The sequence below is a fragment of the Ciconia boyciana genome, chromosome 2, assembly GCF_034638445.1.
Source record: "Ciconia boyciana chromosome 2, ASM3463844v1, whole genome shotgun sequence".
Lineage (NCBI taxonomy): Eukaryota > Metazoa > Chordata > Aves > Ciconiiformes > Ciconiidae > Ciconia > Ciconia boyciana.
This window is the reverse complement of record NC_132935.1, coordinates 71,353,707-71,376,914: the sequence shown is the minus strand read 5'-3', so window position 1 is coordinate 71,376,914 and position 23,208 is coordinate 71,353,707. Positions and strand designations below refer to the sequence as shown.

At 41.6% G+C, this 23,208-nt stretch overlaps 1 protein-coding gene across 1 annotated transcript in view; it reads left to right on the top strand.

Moving 5' to 3' along the window:
* Positions 1-23,208, top strand: part of LOC140646967 (sodium-dependent neutral amino acid transporter B(0)AT3-like) — a 29,635-nt gene that overhangs the window by 5,087 nt on the left and 1,340 nt on the right. Inside the window, exons 2-11 of the mRNA XM_072851332.1 lie at positions 3,724-3,864; positions 5,231-5,368; positions 10,344-10,525; positions 10,918-11,028; positions 16,277-16,389; positions 16,662-16,790; positions 17,403-17,559; positions 19,205-19,409; positions 21,013-21,172; positions 22,959-23,121. Coding sequence (XP_072707433.1) covers positions 3,724-3,864; positions 5,231-5,368; positions 10,344-10,525; positions 10,918-11,028; positions 16,277-16,389; positions 16,662-16,790; positions 17,403-17,559; positions 19,205-19,409; positions 21,013-21,172; positions 22,959-23,121 — 1,499 coding nt within the window. The remainder of the gene's footprint in view (positions 1-3,723; positions 3,865-5,230; positions 5,369-10,343; positions 10,526-10,917; positions 11,029-16,276; positions 16,390-16,661; positions 16,791-17,402; positions 17,560-19,204; positions 19,410-21,012; positions 21,173-22,958; positions 23,122-23,208) is intronic.

Here is a 23,208-nt window from a genome sequence, read left to right as displayed (position 1 = left end):
ATGCTTTCTGAATTTTTCAGACTCTATAGATGCGTTTCCTTTGGAATTACTATTTTGCCACATTCCAGGTCACTTCAGTCTTCACTATAATTATTTTTTTCCATTCCTAAATCTCTGATCTGAAGGAAATGTATTATTCATATACTGGCCTTTCAAATGCTGTTGTGTCTTTAGATCATCATTTCAAGTTACTTGCCTCACGCCTGCTAGCTGATCTGCAGGCGCTGGCAAGATGCAATAATGAGCACATGGATCAGTTCCTCTAAGTTTGCCTCCACCATTTAGGAAGTCTTCATTGGTACCCCAACATCAAGCAAAGCTCTTGGGTTTTCTTCTCCGCTTCTCACGGAGGCTCATCAGTTTCTGCTGGTCTTGGTACATCTTGATTAGGAGGTCATCTGGCTGATACTTCAAACTGCTTTTCATTTCTACTAGTCAGGTCTATTGCTCTCTCTTTCTAAGATGTGACAAAACCAGTTTGGCTGTTTCACTCTGCTTTGCCGGTTGCCATGATTCAGCTTTAGACTGCGCTCCTTCGTTAGCCTCCTGGTCATTCTGCCCTCCAGTGCATCAGCAACTCTCAACAGGCTGCCTACTATTTCATGGACTTGCCTTCCAGATTGTCATGTGTAGGTGACATAACAAAGACCGGGCCCTTCAAGTGGCATTTTGCAGGCAGAGGGCTGACTATGGTTGAGTAGTTGCTTTTCTGACCTGCTTTTTCTGTACATTGCAATCAAGGGGTCAGGTTTTAAAAACCCTCAGTGTATCTACCTAGAGTGCACCAGGTATTTTCTTTTCTACTGCCATGACTATAGAGCTATCTCCACTCTAATGGTTCTTCTGAGCTAGCAGTGATACCGACCGTGCTACACACTGGTGCTGCTTGTCACTTGGGACTCTATTGTTAATGAAACCAAGTTACCATATATGCAGTATTTGTAGTTGTTGATAGCCTGATTTCAAAAAGCTCTTGTAGGCTTTCTGTGCCTTCTCATGTGCACAGGGATTGTTCCTCAGCTTTGCGGTATCCTTGTGCAGGATCTCCTTCCAAACTAACTTTTAACTCTGGTAGATTTTGGACTGGTTTGGTTTTTTTCCTTGACCTTCTTTTAGTAGTGCACGTATCTACTTGCAAGATGGATGCTTTATGCATCTTGAGTGTCTTTCTGACAGAAGGAATAGTGTAGAATAAATTTTCCTAGGTCATGTCTCAGGGATGCAACTAAATCATGTCCTGGTGATACTTTTAATTTTTATGGGCATTTCTCCAGGCTTTTAAGGTACTTACAAATGCTTGATCACTATCATTTTCCGTATTCATTTTTTGAGAGGAAAAAAGTTACTGAAGCTAAACTTCTGTTTTTAAAGGTTCCCCCGGGCTTGCTTCTTATGTATGTCATTTATTTTCCTTTCACTGTGGAGCATATAGATCTAGACTATCTAGATATAAATACACCTAGAATATCCAGATATAGAATAATTTGCTTACTGGCACTTTATGATTGTTTCTGCTAAGGTTTCCTTTTCCCATGCCTCATGGAAGCCAAACCTACTGAGTTTCTGCTGTAGGGGTGCTACACATCATATGGGTGCTGACAGGGTTTTGCTGTGCCCGTGTTTGAATGCTTTGTTTTGTGATACATGCTCTGTGTTAGGTACCAGCTCGCTTCTTCATTCTGCTGCTTGGATTTTCTTCTTGCCTTTTTCACGGTTAGAGTTCTCATGGCATTTAAAAAAAAAAAAGTATTTAAATTCTGCCTTCTGGCACATCCTCCCCTATCTATTAAACAGAGCTCTTGACTATGCAGTGCTAGAGGGTTCCTGCTCACTATTAGGTATCTGGTACCTTTCCAGTATCCTTTTTCTTTCTATGGGTGGGGGATTTTATTGTGGAAAAGAGTAAGCTTCAAGTGCTTGAGCAGACTGTCTATGCTTTTCCTGACTATTTCCTTTTTGCCTAAAAATACTGTAAAGCAAAGGAATGAATAACTAAAAACCTATTTTTACACTACAAGCCATTTATTTGTATTAGGTTTGAGAAAGATTAACTCTGTTAACTATTTCTTCTTAGCCCAATCTTCTGCCATATTTTTATATTTGCAGATAGCATATTTTTTATATTTGCAGATAGCATATTTTTTATATTGTTCTCATGGAAAACCAGTATTTTCTTTCGAAGTGTGACATTATGTTTTGCCATGCTGTAACTATGACTGAAGATACGTACAAACCAGCACAAAGTAAACAGGCTTTTATCAGCAGAATATCTAAACATGCTCTGCTGTCAATGGTTCAACTAGCAAACAGAAAAGGGGAGAGAGATAAGAGAGGGCAGTTTGCACTAATTATTACACAGTTATTTCCAGGGAGATATGATATGGGAGATAGGTCTGTCCCTTACGGAGAGCTCTGCTCGCAAGGGCTCAGCATCGCTTGGATTGCAGCGAAGCAGCTGCTGCCCGGAGCTGGTGTGCAGCCAGGCACCCAGGCGAACAAGCAGATGCTCCGGTCACTCGTGTGAATATTTTGCTCTTCCCAGGAGACAGGCCAAGGCATCAGGCAGCCAGGAGGGCTGGGTGGGCACCCTCAGGTGTGCTGTGGAGGGGGATATTGCAGCAGGTTTGAAGGAGAGCGTGGGACTGAGCATGGCAAAAGGTTACCGAGTTCTTGCAGACGGGACCTGCAAATCCCTTAGTATTTACATGGGCGCTTCGACAGGTAGCTCCAGGTGAGATTTCATCAGGTGGTAAACCACTTAAAAATAAGCAAACTACTGTGGTCCTTAACACCGTCTGTAAATCTCTCTCTTCGGGGGGGGTTTATAACAGCCACTTTAGAGCTTCCTCCAAGCAAGGGGACTACTGAGCAGGGGTACTGAGGATCTAAATTGAGGATTTAACATACCTGGAATTAACTGTGAGACTCCTTTTTCAAATCTGCTTCTTAGCAGTTAAAAACATCTTAAGAAATCAGATCATAAGGAGAGACATTTATTTCCACCTTTGGCAAATTCATTGAGAAGAGCTTTGCCGATTTTTTTTCCTATGTATTTCTTGATAAAGGGCTAAACCATTAAACACCACCCCTTCTCTGGGCGTTGTATGTAGTTATTGCAGCACCTAGCAATAGGTAGCAAAGTTATTGCAATTCCTAGCCCAAGTGATTGGATTTATCTGCCCAGCCTTGCTTAATAGTCAGTGATTGCAAAACACAGGATCCATTCCAGGAAGAGACCAGAAATCCCTGTGCATTACCCCACCTCCCTCTCAGGGCCGAAGACGGACCGGAGAGCAGAGCTGCTCCGCTCTGCTCTCTCCGATGGGATGGCGATAGCAATGGTGGAGCTGCTCTCCCTGCCAGCCTGGAGGGAGGGGAGAGGGTTTCAGAGCTGGAAGAGCAGAGCTGGGCAGACTCAGATATGAGATTTGGAGGCAAAGGAGGAAATAGTGATGCTACTTAAAATGGGCTGTGGGGAAGCATCCTGCAATGCCTGAGGGGAAGCATCCTGCAGCACTAAGCATCCCAGTCCTTCCTCCTACACCTTCACCAACAAAATTACCAGTAACAGATATTACTTGGCGGGTATCCCTAGCAATGCTCCCTCTCTCAACATATCCACAAGGATTTTGTTAGGGTCATAAAGCAGACAAATTACAAAACAGTAATTTCAGTGAGATGCAGATAATCATGTGGCTCAATTGCACTTAATTGTGTTTTCAGGGGCATTCCTGATCCCATACTTCATTGCTCTTCTCTTCGAAGGAATCCCACTGTTGCATCTCGAACTGGCGCTAGGACAGTGCCTGAGGAAAGGCAGCATCGGTGCCTGGAACACCATCTCGCCTTACCTCGGAGGAGTCGGTACGTCTCTTGGGGTCCCAGCTCAAGGAACTGCAGCTGAGCTCCCCCCCAGCACTCACTTCCTACAGACCTGTGCCTGGTGCTCATGAGGGCATCGCTCCCATCAGGTGTTACCCCAGACACACAGGGGCCTCAGGTGCAAACCTCATCATCTTTGCTGTGGGAAGCACAACAATCATGAGCTCTGCTAGCCAACATTGTCCCCTTTCTACCATATCTTGGAGCTTACACAGGAGCTGCCTGTCCACAGTGCTGCTCGCTCCTCCCTCAGAGCCCCTCCAGGAGGTCCTTCTCCTTCCAGGGACAGTTGGACTGGAGGGGGGGACGGGGGCAGAAAGATACGAAATCAGGAACAGGAGCCTGGCACCTCCTAAAGATCCTAAAGCACCTGGGAAAGTTTCCCTTCAGGAGAGGGGGGCACAGTGGGGCAACTGAAGGGAGATTATTAACATGGCTGGGCAGGAGGGACAATCCACACAGCAGCGTGCATCAGACTGGTGTGCAGTCCTGTACCAGCAATTTTTTATTTATTTAATTTAACATACACTGAAAAAACCATATCTTGTGTGCATCGTTAGGCTGCAAAAAGTGAATGGGAGCAGCCAGTGTTAGAGGGCTGAACCATCGGCTCTACCGGTTTTGATATAGTACCCTCCTGCCTGCAGGGGCAAGGAGAAACCCTGGGATGCTTCAGCCAGGACAGCTGGATCATGCCCTGCTTTAAGCAGGTGCCTGAAAATGGGATTGGCAGCTACAGCCATGCCTGTGGGCGTGTGTGGGAGGAGAAGGGGTGGGTAAAAGGCGTTATCGAAGGGCCTGAGGGCAACCAGGAAGAAATACCAAGCAGCAGGGTGGTGCCTCCAGCTAAACCCATCTCCTGCAATTAGCTATGTCCATCCTCCCTTTGCAAGAATGCAAGCAAGCAGAAACTGTGGATTTGCTATTCTTCCTCCCTTATTGTAGGAGCAAACCAGTTACCAGTGTAGGGCGTACGTGCATGATTTGGGACAAGAGTGCCCCCATGCAGCTATAGCATGCTGTGAAACTTCAGTCTCTTTTGGTGTCTGCTATTAAAGTTGTCCCGTGTTGTAGAAAACTATGTATTATATACCAGAGCAAAGATTTCAACCCTAATCTTCTATGCAAGTAGGGAGTGTCAGCCTTCGTGGAGCAGGGCTGGTGAGCTGGGGGACTGTGGACCACTGTTTGGCTACTCAAGTCACAAATGCCCATCTTTCATGTGAAAATCTCAGGGGGGAAAGAGAAAATCTTGAAAAACTAGGAAACGTGAGCTTCTAAGAGCAAGTGCTGTGACTGATAATTTTTTCCAAAGCTTTTCTAAGCTGAGATCTTGTGCTTTCTGCAGGGCTTGGTTCGTGGATGGTGTCGGTTCTGGTGAGCTTATACTACAACACCGTTTTAACCTGGGTGATGTGGTATTTCATAAACTCCTTCCAAGAACCTCTTCCTTGGAGTGTTTGTCCTCTAAATGAAAACAGAACAGGTAACTACCACTTCGAGCATCGCTGCTAGCAAAAGGAGGATCACAAATGTCACAGCCTGGAGGCTACCAAGGGGAAAAGAAAAGTTTGGGGTTTTTATGCTTGTGCTATGATACAAATACCTGTCTGAAAGAGTGTCCTCTGCTGACTATGGAGAAATAGTCCTTTATCAAGAGACACGTGTCTGTTATCATAAACTATGTATCAAGACATGTGAGACTGTTAGCATAATTAAGAACCAAATTTATGACTACATCTTTCAGTAACTGCTTTAAATGAGACTTTTGAGTTTTCGTTAGGTGGTGATGCATTGCTTATGACTCATAACAAGCTCTTATAGAAATATTTCAGCTCATTTGCCATGATGTGCTGACAAAGATCAGCTGAGTTGCCAGAGCAGGAAACACAACCCTACTGGAGAACTTTCGTTTCTGCCTGTAGATTGCTGAGACTACTTTTACACATCCAACAAGACAGCTTCCTAGAGCAGCTAATGGAGAAACCCCTGAGAAGAGAACCCACACTTGATTTGGCCCTGAGTTGCGCACAAGACCTGGTTTGTTTTCCTGTCAAAAAGCTATGAGAGCAATGATAGCCTACTCAAATTAATCATCCTCGCAGGAACAACAAAAGCCAGAAAGTCCATGACCCCTTTTGCTTGATTTCAAAATGGGAAATGAAATAACAGTGTTTAAAAAAAGGGAGCAACTAAATAAGCAAAACACTTTTGAGGTAGCAGAGAAAGTACTTAAAGAGGGAATCTTTGAGGTTCAGACCAAATTGACACTACCCATTACAAAACTTTTCGTAAGACCAAAGACAGACAGTGTACCTAAGCAGGATAAGGAAGAGTGCCCTCAGTTCTTTAAAATTATTTTTAATCTTTCTTTTCTGTTCAGAGCATGAGAGACAACAAGTTCCAGGGCAGAGCAAGAAACATAATCTGAGTAAGAGGCTAAGAAAAAAGACAAAACATAGCAGAAGTCAACTTTCTTTTGGAGACCTTAGGACTATTCTAGAGTGGGAAGACAATTAGACATCCCCCATCTTTGTTACAGAAGTAGAGAAATTTATTTGGGCCTTAAGAAATAGGATTTTTTCATTTCTCAGGATACAGATGTCCCAACTAGTGAGCTAAACATTTTCCAAACCTGCTTTGGAGATCAACATCTTAATCAACTAGTTTGGTATACAAAAACCTGCATTTTTAGTTAAGCATCTCTTATAAAATATTGAAGAAGTCCTTTAAGGATGGATTTTTCAATACCAGTGCCAAGATGGGAAGAACCTGCACTTCTCCATCACGATTGCAATGCTTTCTCCAGGGAGCTGCTTCCCAAGTGAGTCAAGTAGCAGCTGTTCCCATCCACCAGGCTTAGCTGAAAGTAGACTAAAATGGCATTATTTCAGGCTCACGTACTTAAGCTGGGACTAAAGGGAAGAGCAGCAAAGCTTTTTACTACATAGCTCATTACTCATACACCCTGCTACAACCCACAGACTTTCATTCAACAGCCAGAGGCTGTATTCAGAGGTAACTGGGATTGCGCCGGTCAGCGTATGTCTGGGTGCACGTCTGATTCTTTTCACTCAGAGCTGAGGAAAGGACACCAGCAAGTCTGAGTACACGAGTGTCCTCGTACACTGAAAGAGGATCACCAGCTTCAGGTGTAATGACATTTCAGTGGCAACCACACTTTCAAGTGTAAATTTGTAACTGGAACGTCACTTGGCTAAATCAGTACATCACATACCTGCAAGTTACTTCATTCTCCACCTTGCAGTCTCACCAGAGCAAGTTTTGTTTGAAAAGATTCATAAAGCCACGGTGACCACAATCAACCATACTCATCTCCTTCAGCCTTTTGCCAGCTAGGCCAGGTTCCCCAGAATTTAGCCCAGAGTGGAGGTCAAGATTTTGCCACTACTTATTCAGGTTACTTTTCTTGCTTTTCAAAGGTATATGCCCTAACTCTTCGCTAGAATTTCTGTAGTATTTCAAGACTTACAAACCAGGAATCTCCTTTGCTGTCTCTGCTAGGATTTGCTGCACCTGTTCAATTAAAAATGTATAATTTGTAATTATTTCTAATGTAAACTGCATTTTCCAGTCCATTTTTACTACTTGGCAGTCCTGTTATGGCTCTGTTTTACAGAAGAATAAGAGCAAAATGTTGATTTACCAATACTACCTTTTTTACATTAGAGATAACAATTTTATGATGTCTTTTGTCAGGGTTTCTTTTGCTCTTTTAAAAGATCTTCCTGTTGTCTTCAGCCTAGCTAGGGCTGACGGCTCTGCACCCCAGGGCCAGGTGGCAGGGGGTCTTCTCCTGCTGCTGGGGCACCATGCCACAAACCTCTCCCAGAGCCGGGCTCCTCGGTCAGTCCTTTCTCGGTCAGTCCTTTCTCGGTCAGTCCTTTCTCGGTCAGTCCTTTCTCGGTCAGTCCTTTCTCGGTCAGTCCTTTCTCGGTCAGTCCTTTCTCCCAAATGATAGCAGAAGGACCCGCAGCCACTATCTCTTCCAGAGGCTGGAGGGCTGCGAGGCGAGGATGGAAGAGCGACATGCTTTGCTTCCTCCTCTAGTTGAAAATACTTGAATTAACATCTCTTGCATAACAAGAAACTCCCTAAAAGAAAAGGAATTTATCAGGGCAAAAAGTGAACCAAATTCGATTCGCCGTCGAGATCAGGGAGCTGGCCGCCCGGGAGCACCGCAGCATGCTTCCCTGCTGCAGCCACAGGGCAAGGAACTCAGAGGATCCCCGAGCTCTGCTTAGTGGTTTAATTACCACGTTGTTGATTCGTTTGTTTTCGGAGTTTTGTTGTGAATGGTGGCTGCTTCAGAAGTGAGTGAAAGGTCACAAGAAAAGGGAGAAATGGGCCAGTCTGAGCTTGATTGAACAGGCTGGCATTTCATACAACAAGAAAAAATTCAAAATGGAGGGAGGAGTTGTTTCTGGTACCCTCAGGATTATCTTCCTAAAATATATCATCATGCCCAGCTCTCGAGTTTACACAGGAGAATAAGGGAAGTTTCCTGTAGCCACTTACCTTGTTCAGCCACCTCAAACTTACTACCAGTAAATGCAGCATCAGGATGTTGCTGAAATGCAGCATTTTATCATTCTCCTGCCCGCAGACATGCTCTTTCCCTTCATAGAGTCACGACGGGATGACTGACTGACCCTTCCGTACAAGCAGAATGAGCCATCCCTTCTCCAGTCTGGGCTATCAGCCATTCATGGCAGGAGAGCGGCAAACTGCCCTGCGTGAGCTACTCTGCTCAGTGCATTAGGTAATCCGAGCAGGAGCCGATAGCCAAAGCTAACGGGACTCGAAACTGGGGAAGGAGGGGAAAAAAAGCTATGCTAAACTTGAGTGGGATTGCCTGCAAAACAGCAGCTTCAGCAGGAGGCACCGCAAGAAAACTAGCGTGCTCTCCTAGGCAGAGGAACAGATGCATTCAGGTCTCACCAAGCAGGGAAAGGGGAAAGAGCTCTCCCAGTCTTGGTGTGCGCCGGACCTCCTGCTTACAGGGATTGCTCTCAGTGCCGCCTCTGTGGGCTCTGTGCTGTGCAACAAATGCACAGGGAAATGCACAGGGCTGCCTCGTGGTCTTCGGGACACACCTGATTCTGGCTGGGAGCAAAGGCAGGAGCACCAGCACCCAGAGAACTCGGGTTTCCAGCTAAAGAGAAGAGGTCAGTGGGTTTCCTGAAGATCCTCTGTCAACCTCCTCTTCAGGCATTTAGGTTGCCATGGGCAGAGGGGTGAGCACGGGTCGTGGCATACGTCGCGTTCCCTGTTCCCTCTTCTGCAGGCGCAGAGACTGTCTGGAGAGTGCCCGCTCCCCCGGGCGCAGGTGCCCAAGGTTCCTGCTCACAGAAGCCCTGGAAACGTGAACCAAAGAGGCTGATGCCTGGGTCTTGCCCCGCTACAGGGCCATGACATAGCCAGGGGATCCAGGGCTTAGATGTATCCTCAGGTGCCGGAATCTTGTTACAGCTCCACCAACTTCTAGACATATAGATGCTGTGGTTTAACCCCAGCTGGCAACTAAGTCCCACACAGCCGCTCACTCACTCCCCCCTGGTGGGATGGAGGAGAGAATTGGAAGGGTAAAAGTGAGAAAACTCGTGGGTTGAGATAAAGACAGTTTAATAGGGAAAGCAAAAGCTGCGCACGCAAGCAAAGCAAAACAAGGAATTCATTCACCACTTCCCACGGGCAGGCAGGTGTTCAGCCATCTCCAGGAAAGCAGGGCTCCATCACGCGTAACAGTTACTTGGGAAGACAAACACCATCACTCCGAACCTCCCCCCCTTCCTTCTTCTTCCCCAGCTTTATATACTGAGCATGATGCCATATGGTATGGGATAGCCCTTTGGTCAGCTGGGGTCAGCTGTCCCAGCTGTGTCCCCTCCCAGCTTCTTCTGCACCTGGCAGAGCATGGGAAGCTGAAAAGTCCTTGATTTAGTGTAAGCACTACTTAGCAACAACTAAAACATCTCTGTATTATCAACACTGTTTTCAGCACAAATCCAAAACATAGCCCCATACCAGCTACTCTAAAGAAAATTAACTCTACCTCAGCCGAAACCAGGACAATAGCTAAAAGATTTCATAATTTCAAATTCCACCGCAATTACAGTTTAGATTTTACCTTGCACTGCGTATGACACCTCTTCTAGTTAGAAAGTTATCACCTGTAAAAATACTGGTGATGTTCTGGTGAAGGTCTCATGTAAGTCTTGCAGTCTCAGCCTGCCATGACAGAGTTTGTCTTGCTGGACATGACAGACAGTGCAGAAAGGCCACTTCAGCCCATCTCTGTATTTGACTTGGCTGCCTACAAGAGACAGTCCTGCCCCTCTCCATTAGTGTAAAGTATTGCTTCCTAACCATACAGTGAGTGGGAAAAATATTCCCAATTTTAAAATTTATTCTTAAGCTTGCCACATTTTTTTTTCCAGGGCTCAACGAAGAATGTTACGAAAGTACTGCAGTGAATTATTTTTGGTACAGGAAAACCTTGAACATAACACCGGATGTCACCGAGAGTGGCACATTACAGTGGTGGCTCATTTTGTGCTTAGCAACTTGCTGGGCAATTGTCTATCTCTGCACCATCCGAGGAATTGAAACCACAGGAAAGGTACGGAAAGGATAGAGAAGTGCATTTTCCCACACTTTGGATCTTGCTCTCCACATACTGAGTTTCACCACCAAGGAAAGCCTTCCCCATTTACCACACTAGCACCATTTCAGTGTGCTTCTTGTCCAAAAAAGTGCTAACAGTGGTACAGGTGGCTCAAAGTGACACTTCTTTTCCATTGCAAATGCTTCTGCCCTACCAGTCTCCCCACACACAGTTTTAAGAACAATTTTGTTACAAGTATGTTCTGCAAAAGCGCATTCTGCTTCTTGTGAAGATGGCAACGTTCATCTGTAGCTGTCTTATCTAATATTATTAGGATTGTATGTTGCAATAACTTAAATAGGATTTATCGATATTATTGTCAGTAACTGTCTGTCTTCTTACTTTAGGCAATTTATATAACAGCAATATTTCCTTACCTGGTCCTAACTATATTCCTTATTCACGGACTCACTCTACCGGGAGCCACTGATGGTCTGGCTTACCTCTTCACCCCTAACGTAAGTATTGCTGCTATAGTCAGAAATACTATTTTTCCTTTTTCTCCCCCTCAGATCTCATACTGTATATTCATTTTCCAGCAATTCCTGATCTAGCTCCCTATCCAAGAGCTCAGTTAAGCTCTATTTTCTGAGATGAAATGATTTAGTATTTTAATATACTTTAGCAAGAAAAGAAGCAGCAAAGTATTTAACAGTTCAGTAATAAGCATATCAGAAAATATTGGAAAATTGAGTATAAGTATGTGCCTCAGTCTTGAATGTGTAAGTGAAACTGATGCACTTCATGAACAGAATCATCTCTCTTTTACACAACAAATAAGGGATTTCCCTGCCAACGCTACAGAATTTACACAACTTTAATCTTTTAAGAATTCAGAAGGAAAATGGCTGAGGAATTACACAGCAAATTTTTTTGTTTGTTTGTTTTTAAGGTTGAAAGTAATTTTCTCCTATCCCTGTTTCTCCATAGCTGAAGTTTCCCCCCCCCCTGCAGCTGTCCCTAAAAGACAGAACTGCTGGAGAATACCCCTCTCCCATTTTTTCTCATCTTCTCAAAGGGACAGGAGTCCCGGATCCCTCCATATACTAGCCATTTTCGAAGGACCTTAGCGGCCTTCCCAAATGCAAATTGTCCCACCAAGTAGTTGCTATCAACCGTAGGCTCCTCACAGCTCTGTCTTCGTGCTAAAAAGCTCCATAAAGCGGTGAGTGTAGAGGAGGAAGAGCAGCACCCACTGACAGATGGTCTCGGAGCATCCTCTGTCTCGGCAGCCACAGTGGGAGCACTGGGTATTTCCCTTTCCCTTCCTACAACAGGAACACAGGCATCAAGGAAAACATAAGCCAAGAAGCCCAGAAATACGTTACATGCCAGCCTGGAAAGGGACAACAGCAAGAGAAAGCTCAGATGAGACACCTCATTTATCCTTCCCCCTGCAAACCCAGTGGCACAGGCACCCACCTGAATGCTGTCAGAGCTCAAAAAGGACAACCTCTTTCTTTACAGGACATCAGGACATGCACTTGCATTTTTGTAGGGCCCAGACAGGACAATAAATGCTTGGTGCAATGTCTTAATGAAGAAAGCAGATTAGACAACACAACCAGAACAGGGCTTGGCCTGTTGTCGTTTGGTCTCAGCCTGGCTGTCAGGTTTCTCTGGAAGAGCTCGGGCATCTTCGGGACTTACAATCATTGCACAGTGAACTTAATGCAAAAAGTAGATCTGTGTGTATTCACAAAGCCTAGAGGTATTGCAGTGCTGAGGGGGAGCAGATCATCGTAAAAGAAGAGCCGGATGGTTTTGTAGACTGGCGCCAGAAGTCGGTGAAAATCCAGCTGCAATCAACCTGCAGTTAATGATTAGTCGGTTTGAGGAAGCAGATCCTGGGGACGTCCTTGAAGAGTCATCTGAAGATGGTTTTGGTGATGAAGCTATGTTCTTATCTACAAACATGGAAAAGCTGATGCAACAGCCTGGTAAGTAATATCTGCTATAGGTGTTGCTATTGCATAGAAAGTTATAGTTTAAGACAGAGAGATGGCTTTGTTAAACTAACATACCAACTGCTATGGAGGATTTGGGCACTTCAAGCACTTCAAAAAGACAGTAAGCATACAACTGCAACATTTCCTTTCTCTCTTCTTGCCCTTAGCCCACAACTCCAGCACCAGTATTGCCTTTTCTGTTAGCCTGTTTAATGAGGAACTATTCCCACCACTGCTGTCAGTAAATACATGCGTTTTTCTTGTTACGCTTCCCCGCAGGGGATGTCCCAAAGTGAGTTGTACAGGGGGGTTGTTGGTTTGTGGGGTTTTTTTGGCAAAGATTTACCTGGTCCACTCAGATCACATTAGCTTACAAAACTGTAAAGCATATTTCTTAAGTGTGTGCTGTTTTCTTCTTTTTTTTCCTGTGTTTTTGCAGGAAGCTTGTAAAGTTTTAGCAAAATAAAGTAAGAATTAGCTCACCTACTGCCTGTTTCAGCTTGCTTTAAAAAAAAAAAAAAATCAACCTTCTTGACATTCTCCACTCATTGGAGGCAATCTTTTCCAACTTTTTTTCCAATTTTGCAGTGCAGCAGAAATTTTAGTTTCTCTGTAATAGCTGCCACATCCACTTTCTGGTAACTGTTACACCTCACTGTTGTTTTTGAAAATCTGTGAAAGAAAGTAATACCTAGTGCTAAAAGTCACATCTTACCCAGTTTCAACATCATAATCACCCAACTGAATTTAATTTTTTTTTCCCAAACCACCATTGTTTAAGTTTATTCACTTTCCAAGTTTGTATTTTAGTTCTCATTAATAAATATCACAAATAATAACTGCATGCATATGGATTTTAAATGTGGCAGGCTGTGGTTTTATATAGTGCAGAAATACATAGTCGGCTTTTTGCCATCTGACACACCTTCACACCTTAAATTCTAGAACAAATAATGATTATTGCTTTTCATTGACTTTCAGACATGGAGAAGTCTGACGATTTACTCACCCTCCCTAAATCTTTGGCTACCTGGAAAGTGACGCTGCCAAGAAAACAAAGCAGATACTGAAGTTACGCTCACAGGCACTAGAGGAGAAAGCAGAAGTTGTACAAAGATGAAACAACACAGGAGCTGGACAGAGACTTTTGAAAGGTTCTTGGGGAAAAAAAAAATAATCAGAGGCAGCAGCAAAGGGATCTCATCAAGCATCAGCAATGGTCTCTACACAGTTCAGCTTCTGTGGACATCTGTGTCGGCTCAGGAGCACAGATGCCTCCTTCTCCAGTCTCTTTCACATCTGAAAGAGCTTTAGAGACTGTAAACATTTGGGGGTTCTCTGGCAATGAACAATTCCAGGAACTTGGTTGGGCAACTGATGCCTGCACCCAGAGCTCTGCAGCTATTTAACAAGCAGTGAGGATAGCCAAGAAAAAGGCAGCACAGGCACCAGATCCTCTATCACACAGGCAATTTGTAATTTTTTCCTCTATTTTGCAGTTTAGTTTTACACCTGATATATTACTGTGAATGGACACTTAAAACTCCTTTCAAGGTACCTGGTCTGTCCATATGGTTTCTGGTACTAAGGAGGACAAAAGCATTATCATAATGAACTGCTGTCTTTAAGTGCAGTATTACTTGTTGGCCACTTGCTTATGAGAAAAGCAAGAGCTGTTTTTACACCAAAATTACACATCACAGGGATCCCAGTATTTTTTAATTTTGTTTTAACAAAGGTGCTGTCTGTGCTTCATGTGTTCAAGTATCCAAACATCTCACCGCGCAAGGGGGAGCAATTATGCTTCCTTCCTCATTACACCCGTGTTCATTCATTAAAATTCTGGTTGTATATCTTCATCCACATGTTTCTAGCTTCAGCACATTTTTTTCTTCTGAAGACACACTTATGAAATCTGTATGTCATATTTCTGAAAATATAAAATAACATTTAGATTCATAATTATGAATCATTAAACATTGCCATGGCATGCTTGCCTGTCCACTATTTCTTCAAGTTTGGGGGTTGATTAGTATCTTTTAAAGTCAATAAATGCATTGCATCTAGCACCAAACTAAACTATCTCCAGACTCATTTGCCAAAGTCCCCGGTTAGAAAGCCAGACTTGTCACAGTCGCATCTATCAGCACTGACATTGACTTGACAGCACTTAATCAAACTGTGAAGGCCACGTAGCAATGCGAATGCTGAGTTTCTGCACTGCAACAGCAATCTAGTTCTGCACCTGCACAAGGTCCTACCAGTGAGAACCCTGGCATTGGAGGGTTTGCTTATGATCTTTCAAAATAAACCTCTAGAAAGGTTTGCCTAAGCTGAAGCATTTCAGCCAGCAATGGTTACACATATCTGCTTGCTATGCTATGTTGTACAAAACGTTATACCAGTTCTGCTGTGGTCAAAGCACTGGCATACTTGTGGAGAAAGCATCTGCAGTAATGGTATTCACTGCATCCATCCACGCTGAGGTGAACCCGTTATTCTCACTCTTCAAGCTCAGCCCAGCTTCCAAGAAAGCCAAAATGCTATTAAGGGTCTTTTGGCATACTTACCTCTCATTCCTACAAATGCTCCTAGTAGGATCATTCCTACAAATGTTCAATGTCACATACCAGGATCAATAGCACAGGCACATAAACACAGAAAACACACAATTTGCCCTGCATGACTAGGATGCAGATTTGACTCAGCCTGATGTAAGACAAAGTGAAACACCCCACAGCCCCAGTATTACTTTTGGGCCAGCTGGTTTTTAAAACACTCATTCTTAACTACTACTGGTTTCTATTCCCCCTACTTGATAATGTATCGGAAAGTAAGTCATCTGGTAGGGTATGAATATAACACGCCACTTCTTAGTGGAGTGTTTATGCAAGAAAATAATATTTATTGAGCACATTTACATTTTGCGTATTATTTTTTATCTTTTTCCTTTAGACTGATTTTAACGGTATGATTCCTTCTTAGTGCAGCTATTTAAAATTGTATATTATTCTCTGTAATCCAACAATCATTGACTTTTTAATTTAGCTTCCTCTATCATGTCGCCCTTACATCAAAATTCAAATTTCACTCTGCCAGTTTCTCCTTTTCCCTTATTTATCCTATGTTGCCCTTCTATCTTTTATTGCTGTTTTCACAGTTCTTTGAATCAAAGATGCTCTTTTTAATGAACATCCTCTTCTTGTCTGCTTGGGCTTTTAGTGTTTGGGGGGGTTTTTTGGTGTTTTTTTGGTTGGTTGGTTTTTGGGGTTTTTTTTTTTGTTTTGGGGCTTTTTTTTTGGTAAACTGAATTTGGAAAGCTATAGAAACACTGTGTGTCTTAAAACAATGAAGGTTTAGTATTTTTTATACAGTTTTAGGAAGATAATATTCTTAAACTGTAAATTATCCAGTATGTGGATTAACAAAAAGAAATAAATTGAGGAAAAATGTAATATACTATGCCTATTGTGCACCTAATGCCTATCATTTAGAAACACATTTTTATCATCAGACAGAAGAGATGTACAATGAAACAGATTCTATAATTACTACATACACTTAAATAGACCAAATTATGTCTTCAGAAACACCTGCTTTACTGACATGTTTTGTACTAATTTCCATTTTCAGTGTATTTAGATGGCAACACAACTCACAATTTCAGCAGTGAAATAAGATATGAGCTATGACAACTGGGTGAGAAAAATAAATTTTAATTTAAGCCTAATACATACATTTATTCCAATTATTTCAGCTGAGCACTTTGAAAAATCCCCGTGTATGGCTTGATGCAGCTACCCAGATTTTCTTCTCTCTCTCTTTGGCTTTTGGAGGGCTTATTGCATTCTCAAGCTACAATCCACCAAAGTAAGTAGAACTACAACCTTTAAAAATTGGCTAAATTCTTGCTGCATTTTGTGCAATTTTCTAAAATTTTCAAAACTCTTTCCTTAGGATATTTATACAGAATCTTATTTTTTCTAAAGGATCTTAACAGCTGCTGTCTCTCTAAAAGGCCAAATAGATTTCCTAATGGGGGGGGGGTCTAAAAAAATAAATTTGCAGAAATACCCGAGAGAATCACAGAGAAAATACTGCCTTCTTTTTAGTCGCTTCACTTGTTCGAATGCTATTTCTAGAAATGACTGTGAAAAGGATGCTGTGACAGTAGCACTTGTGAACAGCATGACATCCCTCTACGCTTCCATCCCAGTCTTTTCTGTTTTGGGGTTTAAAGCAACCACAGGCTACTGGGACTGCTTGGACAGGTGAGAAACTTGCATTTCCAGTGTTATACTGTAGTTTCAACACCTACATAGATAATGTGTTACTTGAAAAACATGCATTTAGAGAATTTATTTTCACTAAAAAGGAAAAGCATCTGTATGCAGAAGTCTAATATAAAAATAGAAAGTATTATGGCACTGAGGCAAGAATGATCAGGGGTAGCATTTGTAAGAAACAAGACAAATTATACAACAATCCATTGCAAGTAGTGCATCAAGAATCACATCTCAATCTCAGACTAGCATTAGTAGTTAAAAAACGACACCTTTTCCTATTCCACCAGATTCACTAAGTTATTAAACACAAGTGGTGGAAATGGTCTGGAGAGCTGATAAAATAAAAATAGAAATGTTTTAGAGACTACATCTGCATAAAGTACTCAGAGTTTGTATCTGAAAGAGAAGACATTAAACAGTCTGAATATTTTCTCCTATTTTATATATGAGTCCTCATTTAATATTTTCCTTCAAATTCTAAACAACAGCACAGAAAGTAAACACCACTTTCTATTAATATCTGAATACATGGCATAGCATTTCCAGCCACATCATCTGCAAACATTTAAACTAATGATATGTTGGCTTCTCTGGCAGGAACATTATCAGTATCATAAATGAATTTGATCTTCCAGAAGAAAGCATCATGCGACAGAACTATACAGCCTGGATTAGTCTCCTAAATTCATCGTATCCAGAAAAAATTGCTGGACTCAAACTGAAAAGCTGTGACCTTCAAGAATTTCTTGATCAGGTACCATAATTGCTTTCAACAAAGTAACCCTTAAACAAAATATGTAGAAGGACTGGTATCTTCCTATTTCTGATACCTTGCTCTACTTGTAATGAATATATTGTATATAATCATGAAAGAAAACAATTTTTCAAAATCTGAAATAACAACACTGCTGTAGGACAGTCTGAACTCAAAGCTGTCTGGTACGGCATGCAAAATTACACATTATTATCAATTATTATCACAAAACTAATCTTCAAAGGTGCTCCTACCTGGAGTCTACCATGGACACTAGGTTCAGTCCTACTTTGGTTTACAGGAATAAGCACAACAGAGGAAACACATCTAGCCAAAAGATGATAGAAAAAGGATGCTGAATGGGAGTTTCCTAAATCCTACTTAGGAAAGTATATAAAAAAAAATTCTATTAAAATGTTTAACTGTTTGCCTTCAATCACATATATGACCTCCAGGAAGGTATCTTATCTTGTCTTCTCTTTTATCTTCCTTTCCCCATCTTTCTATTCTCTCTTGTCCTCTGCCTTTTATTTTTCCCCCTCTCTGCACAGGATCTCACCAATATTTTAATTTTTTTTCCCACTCCCCCCTGCCAAAATACATCATGATCCTTTCCCTTTCCTTCTTTTCCAATCATCCTAAAACATTTCCCCTATCACTAAACACAGATGTTTCTTCTCTATTTACTTCTCCAACCTCATTCCACTTGCTCCAGCGATCCCACCCAGTCCTGTAAGTCTCATTTACTACTCACCCATTTGTACTCCCTTGTTACAAGTCCTTACCACCTAATGAGAAAAGAATAGGACCACGATTGGAGGAGAGAATAACAAACAAAGGAGCTTGAGGAAAAAAAAAAATCAAGTCTTAGGACAAAAGGGCGGACACATTTGCTAGAGACAGAGTGTGCTAATGCGTGATAGCCTTAACACACAATGGTGATGAAATAGGCTATTTTACTCACATGATGGAGAATTCCAAGGACGACATTCCAGCCCTGACACGAGTTTTGTTTTCTGTTTTGTCTAGCTTCCTCTGATGGCACCCATTTCTGATTTACAGTTTGACATATTTTACTTCTGAATTAGAGCAACATTAGCATTTTTCAATGCTTAGATTTAAATATCCTTGTCCTTGGAAGATGGAATTAATAAATTTGGCTGAAATTGGGGTTTTCCCTATTAGCCTTTTCTGCCCTGGTAATTATGGGTATTTTTGTGATCAACAATTCACCAACTCTCTTCCTGCTAGAGTGGCAGCCATATCCTTATTTACATCTTTTTCTTTCCAGCAGCTATTACATCATAGATTTTTTTAAAAAACATATTTAAGATGGCATTAGCAAAACAATTGCTATTTCAATTACAACTCTCAGATCTGCTTTACTATGGACCCATCTCTCTGTGCAAGCTAAAATTCTGCTCTATGATTGTCTACACATCTCTGCTAGACCATTTAAAATTAAAATCCCCACAAACACTCCCCACTACCCACTTTCTCAACTGCTGGCTGCCACAGAGCCCCACAGGCTGACCAGCACCCTTGACTCCAGGGAAGGACAGAAGCGTGTTATAATTCTATATGCATGAGAAACTACATTTATGCCATTATAATGCATATTTTTATCTGTTTGTGAATTCTGCAGAGTGTATCGGGAACTGGCTTGGCTTTCATCATTTTCACTCAAGCCATCATTCTAATGCCAGGCTCCCAGGCCTGGGCCATCCTGTTTTTCATAATGTTGTTCAGCTTGGGCCTTTCTTCTATGTTTGGGAACATCGAGGGAGTCTTCACTCCTCTTCTAGAGCTTCAAATTATATCTAAATCAATACCCAAAGAGCTATTATCTGGTAAGGTATTTGCTTTGCTTTGTTGAGAGAAGGTGGCTTCTTTATAGATGCACAAACTACCAACTGCTTAAGAAACATCATAGAGGGATTAAGGATTTGTAATATTACCTTAGCTATATCATAGCGTTAGTAAGGGCAGTGGACTGTGTTTGCAGAAGATAAGCACATAGATGAGGTAGCAGTTATGGCAGAAGCTGTCCGATGACAATATTATATTGCCCTTACCAGTTTTTTTCTTAGCTTGCAAGAGCTGTTTCAGTCTGAGAAAGCTTGTTAAATTGCTATTCCTGGAGTCAAGTTCACTCTGAACTGTTGTAGACATCAGGAAGAACCTTGTCTTCACTTAAGCCTTTAGCACCTAAACAAGTCACTTTAAGGCAACCAGTGGCATCAGCCAGTCTGCCATAACCCCCTGCACACGAACTTACCACATTGTCACAACTGTAAGATAGGTCATTTACCCCTATTTCATTCAGGTTTATGCTGCTACAGATTATTTCACATTTACTGTGAACACGCCAGAGTAGAAAATTACCACTTGGAAACCGAGGAATGAGTGCATGCGATTCTGTTCTTGCACCAAAACCGGAATCTTTTCAACCAGAGACAGTTACTGAACTCAACCGGCTCCTCAAGAACCAGACTCGGTGAGAGTCTGAGAGATCCTACTGTGAAATTGGTCTAGAAATGTTTCTGGCAGTTTTAAGTAATGCATTAACACTTCTGCAATGTGCCCTTTTAAATTCTTATGGGGAATATTGCTGTCATGCCTTTTTTAGAGTCTTCCTGTAGCATCTAAATTATATCCTTCTCATTTTACAACTTTTTATGTAGAAACAAATTTATTTACAACTTGATGAAGTAACTATATTATTTTGAAAATGATTTTCCAATTGTGAATTTTTTTTTAAAAAAAGTCTGGAGCCAATTTTACACAGCACTGAACCAAAGGCCATCTCAGAGTCAGAAGCAATTAGTAACACAGCACAAGGACATACAAATTGATTTGCAGCCCATGTCTCCATCCAGAAACATTTTCCCTCCTTCCCACTTTTTCTCTGAATTATCCAAAATCCATATCTTGGCTACAGGGAAACTGTACAGAAGTGTGGTGAAACCTAAACCATACACACCAGGACATAAGGGACATACACATTTGTAGCTCTGGGCCCTTTGAGGAAATGGGGAACAGAAATCCAGGGAGCCCTTACACTTCTCAGGTGCCAGCTGTCTGTGCTTTGAGCCTCTAACTGCATGGAAATGAGGGCACTGGAAACTCACTACATTAGTCAAAGATTACCATAGGGCAATAGCATAGCACAGCCCAGGCTATCTGCTGGAAATACTAACAACTGAAGGATGCTCTGAGTCACACGAGTGCACTCCTCCTCCAACAGAGTGGTGCCTCTTGACCAACACACAGGGGAAAACTGAGTTTGGGAAGTGATATTAGCTCCCCTAAGGGAAAAACAGCTTCTTGTAGCTCTGTAGAGGGAGAGAGAATAAAAATCAGTAGAACAAGAGCAAAAATAATTTAGAACAAAAATACACTTACCAAGTTCAGTTCAGTACTCCAGTAACAAAGATACCTTTTTTCCTTCAGGTATAATATGTCTTTCTTGCTTCCTCATTGCTCTGTGTTTTACACTGGCTTCGGGGAGTTACTGGATTGACATTTTTGACAGCTATGCAGGCTCGTTGCCTCTTCTAGTCATCGCTTTCTTTGAAGTGATTGGGGTTGCGTATGTCTATAAAATTAAAAGGTACGTTGGAAACATGGAACTTTTTTCTCATACAGATATACAGATATCATACAGATATACAATATTAACTTATTTCTGTAGCACGTACCAGTTCTGTGAATGTAGTTATCATTCTTTGCTTCAAGTCTCCTATATTTGTAAAACAGGAAGGATAATCTCTGCATAGCACTTATGGAAGGGGGATCCTAAGTTTAAAGCTAGAAAGTCAACAGCCACTGTAGTTCTTTGGCCAAGAGGAGTTACACCATCTTTCAAATATCCTCCTGTTACTGCCCTTTTGTTTTATATACTCTTGTATTTTTTGTTTATCATTATTTTTTCCCCTCAAACTTCATAGTAAGCAACATGTAGAAACTCCCCCATGTTAAAAGACTCAACCTGCGTGCTGAGAATCTCTGCAGTCATGGACACTAATTAAATTCACTCTTCAGTTTAAAAGCTTTCCTACATCCTTTGTAACTGTAAATGCCAGAAACCATATCTCATTTTGATTTAGAATAAACCTGCCTTCTCTATTCAGGGCCCTTCCAGTCCAGAAATTTCCCCAGTTCTCAATAAAGACTAATCTTTTCCCCTCTATAATTTACTCAGTTACGTGTTGGGACTTCACCTTTCCAATTCTTACTCTGACACTGGCACCATGAAGGTCTTGATTTTTTGTGGATCAGTTTGTATACTGTATAGGTAATAAACTCGCATTTGGCCAGTACTGTTGTATATCAAGGTGTTTCAGTATCATCCCAACTTAAGTCTTACCATAGGCTATGATTTTAAAAATAAGAAATTGAAGAAAAAAGTCTTCCTCAATTACAGCTGAAGTCCCTGCATTAAATTTTTTAGATCCACTGTTAAGATCCTTGGAGCATTTCCCATGTTAAATGGTGATAACTCCTAGCCTATATCGTCATAAACAATTTCACACATCCCTCTTGCTGCACATACAGCTAGCCTCAATCTTCCATGATGCAGAAGTAGCAATAAAATCTGGTTTCACGTGCTACAGCAGACTCTAGATTCCACAGCACCTGTATTTTCTCTGTTGTGCTAGTAGACATATACTTTTTCCTCTTTGTTACTATGGGATAGAAGCATAGTCAAATCACTTTTTCCTAGTTCTCAAGAGAATTTCTAGTATCTTCAATTAGATTAACAGAATTGAAGACAAAGCTGGTGTTCGAACACACTCAAAAATCACAATTCCTATTCCAGATTACAGAACTCTTTCCAACTTTATACATACAGGTTATCATGTAACTATCAAACCCAGAACCATCTATCTACTGCCCATTCAATGTACAAAACGGTACGAGGTATATGTAAAAGATCAGCTCCATGTCCAAACAACTGCCATTACTGACTGCAGAGGACACTGGCTCAGGTTGCAATAATTTTGTCCCTGACCTGATTTGATTCATTTGGTGCTGGTTAATTCAGACTTCTTACTAACAAGCTATGTTTGTTCCCTTGGCAATTTTGTCTTTTCTAAAATGTTTGAATAGTTCTACAGAACTGCTGTAATATTTTCATCACTTATTTGTACTTAGAAACCTTAGACTAGGTGCTCAGGTAATGTAAACTGACAATGTAAACTGATCATTCATCCCTGGTATGGATCAATAAAGACCTACTTTATTGATACTATTATTTACTTAAGTCTATAGTAAGTTATTAAAGAAGGGTATGGAATAGAAAAGATTTAGGGAGCTGTACCACGTGCTTAAAACTTATAGAAAAATATGAAAAAGTGAAACTGTTACCACATCATAAACATGCCTCCTCTTAAAAGGTTCAGTAAAGATGTCAAATGGATGACTGGACGAAAACCCAATTTCTACTGGCAGATCACATGGAGGTTTATTAGCCCTCTGCTCCTGCTAATTGTCTTCGTGGCCTTTGTGACTCTTCAGATACAGAAGCCACCGAGCTATGCAGCCTGGAACCCTAAATATGTATGTTCCCAAATATTTTCTAAACTTTTAATAAATGTAAGAGTTGTATACATTTCTCCCTTACCAGATCCTTTAAAATCATTGCTA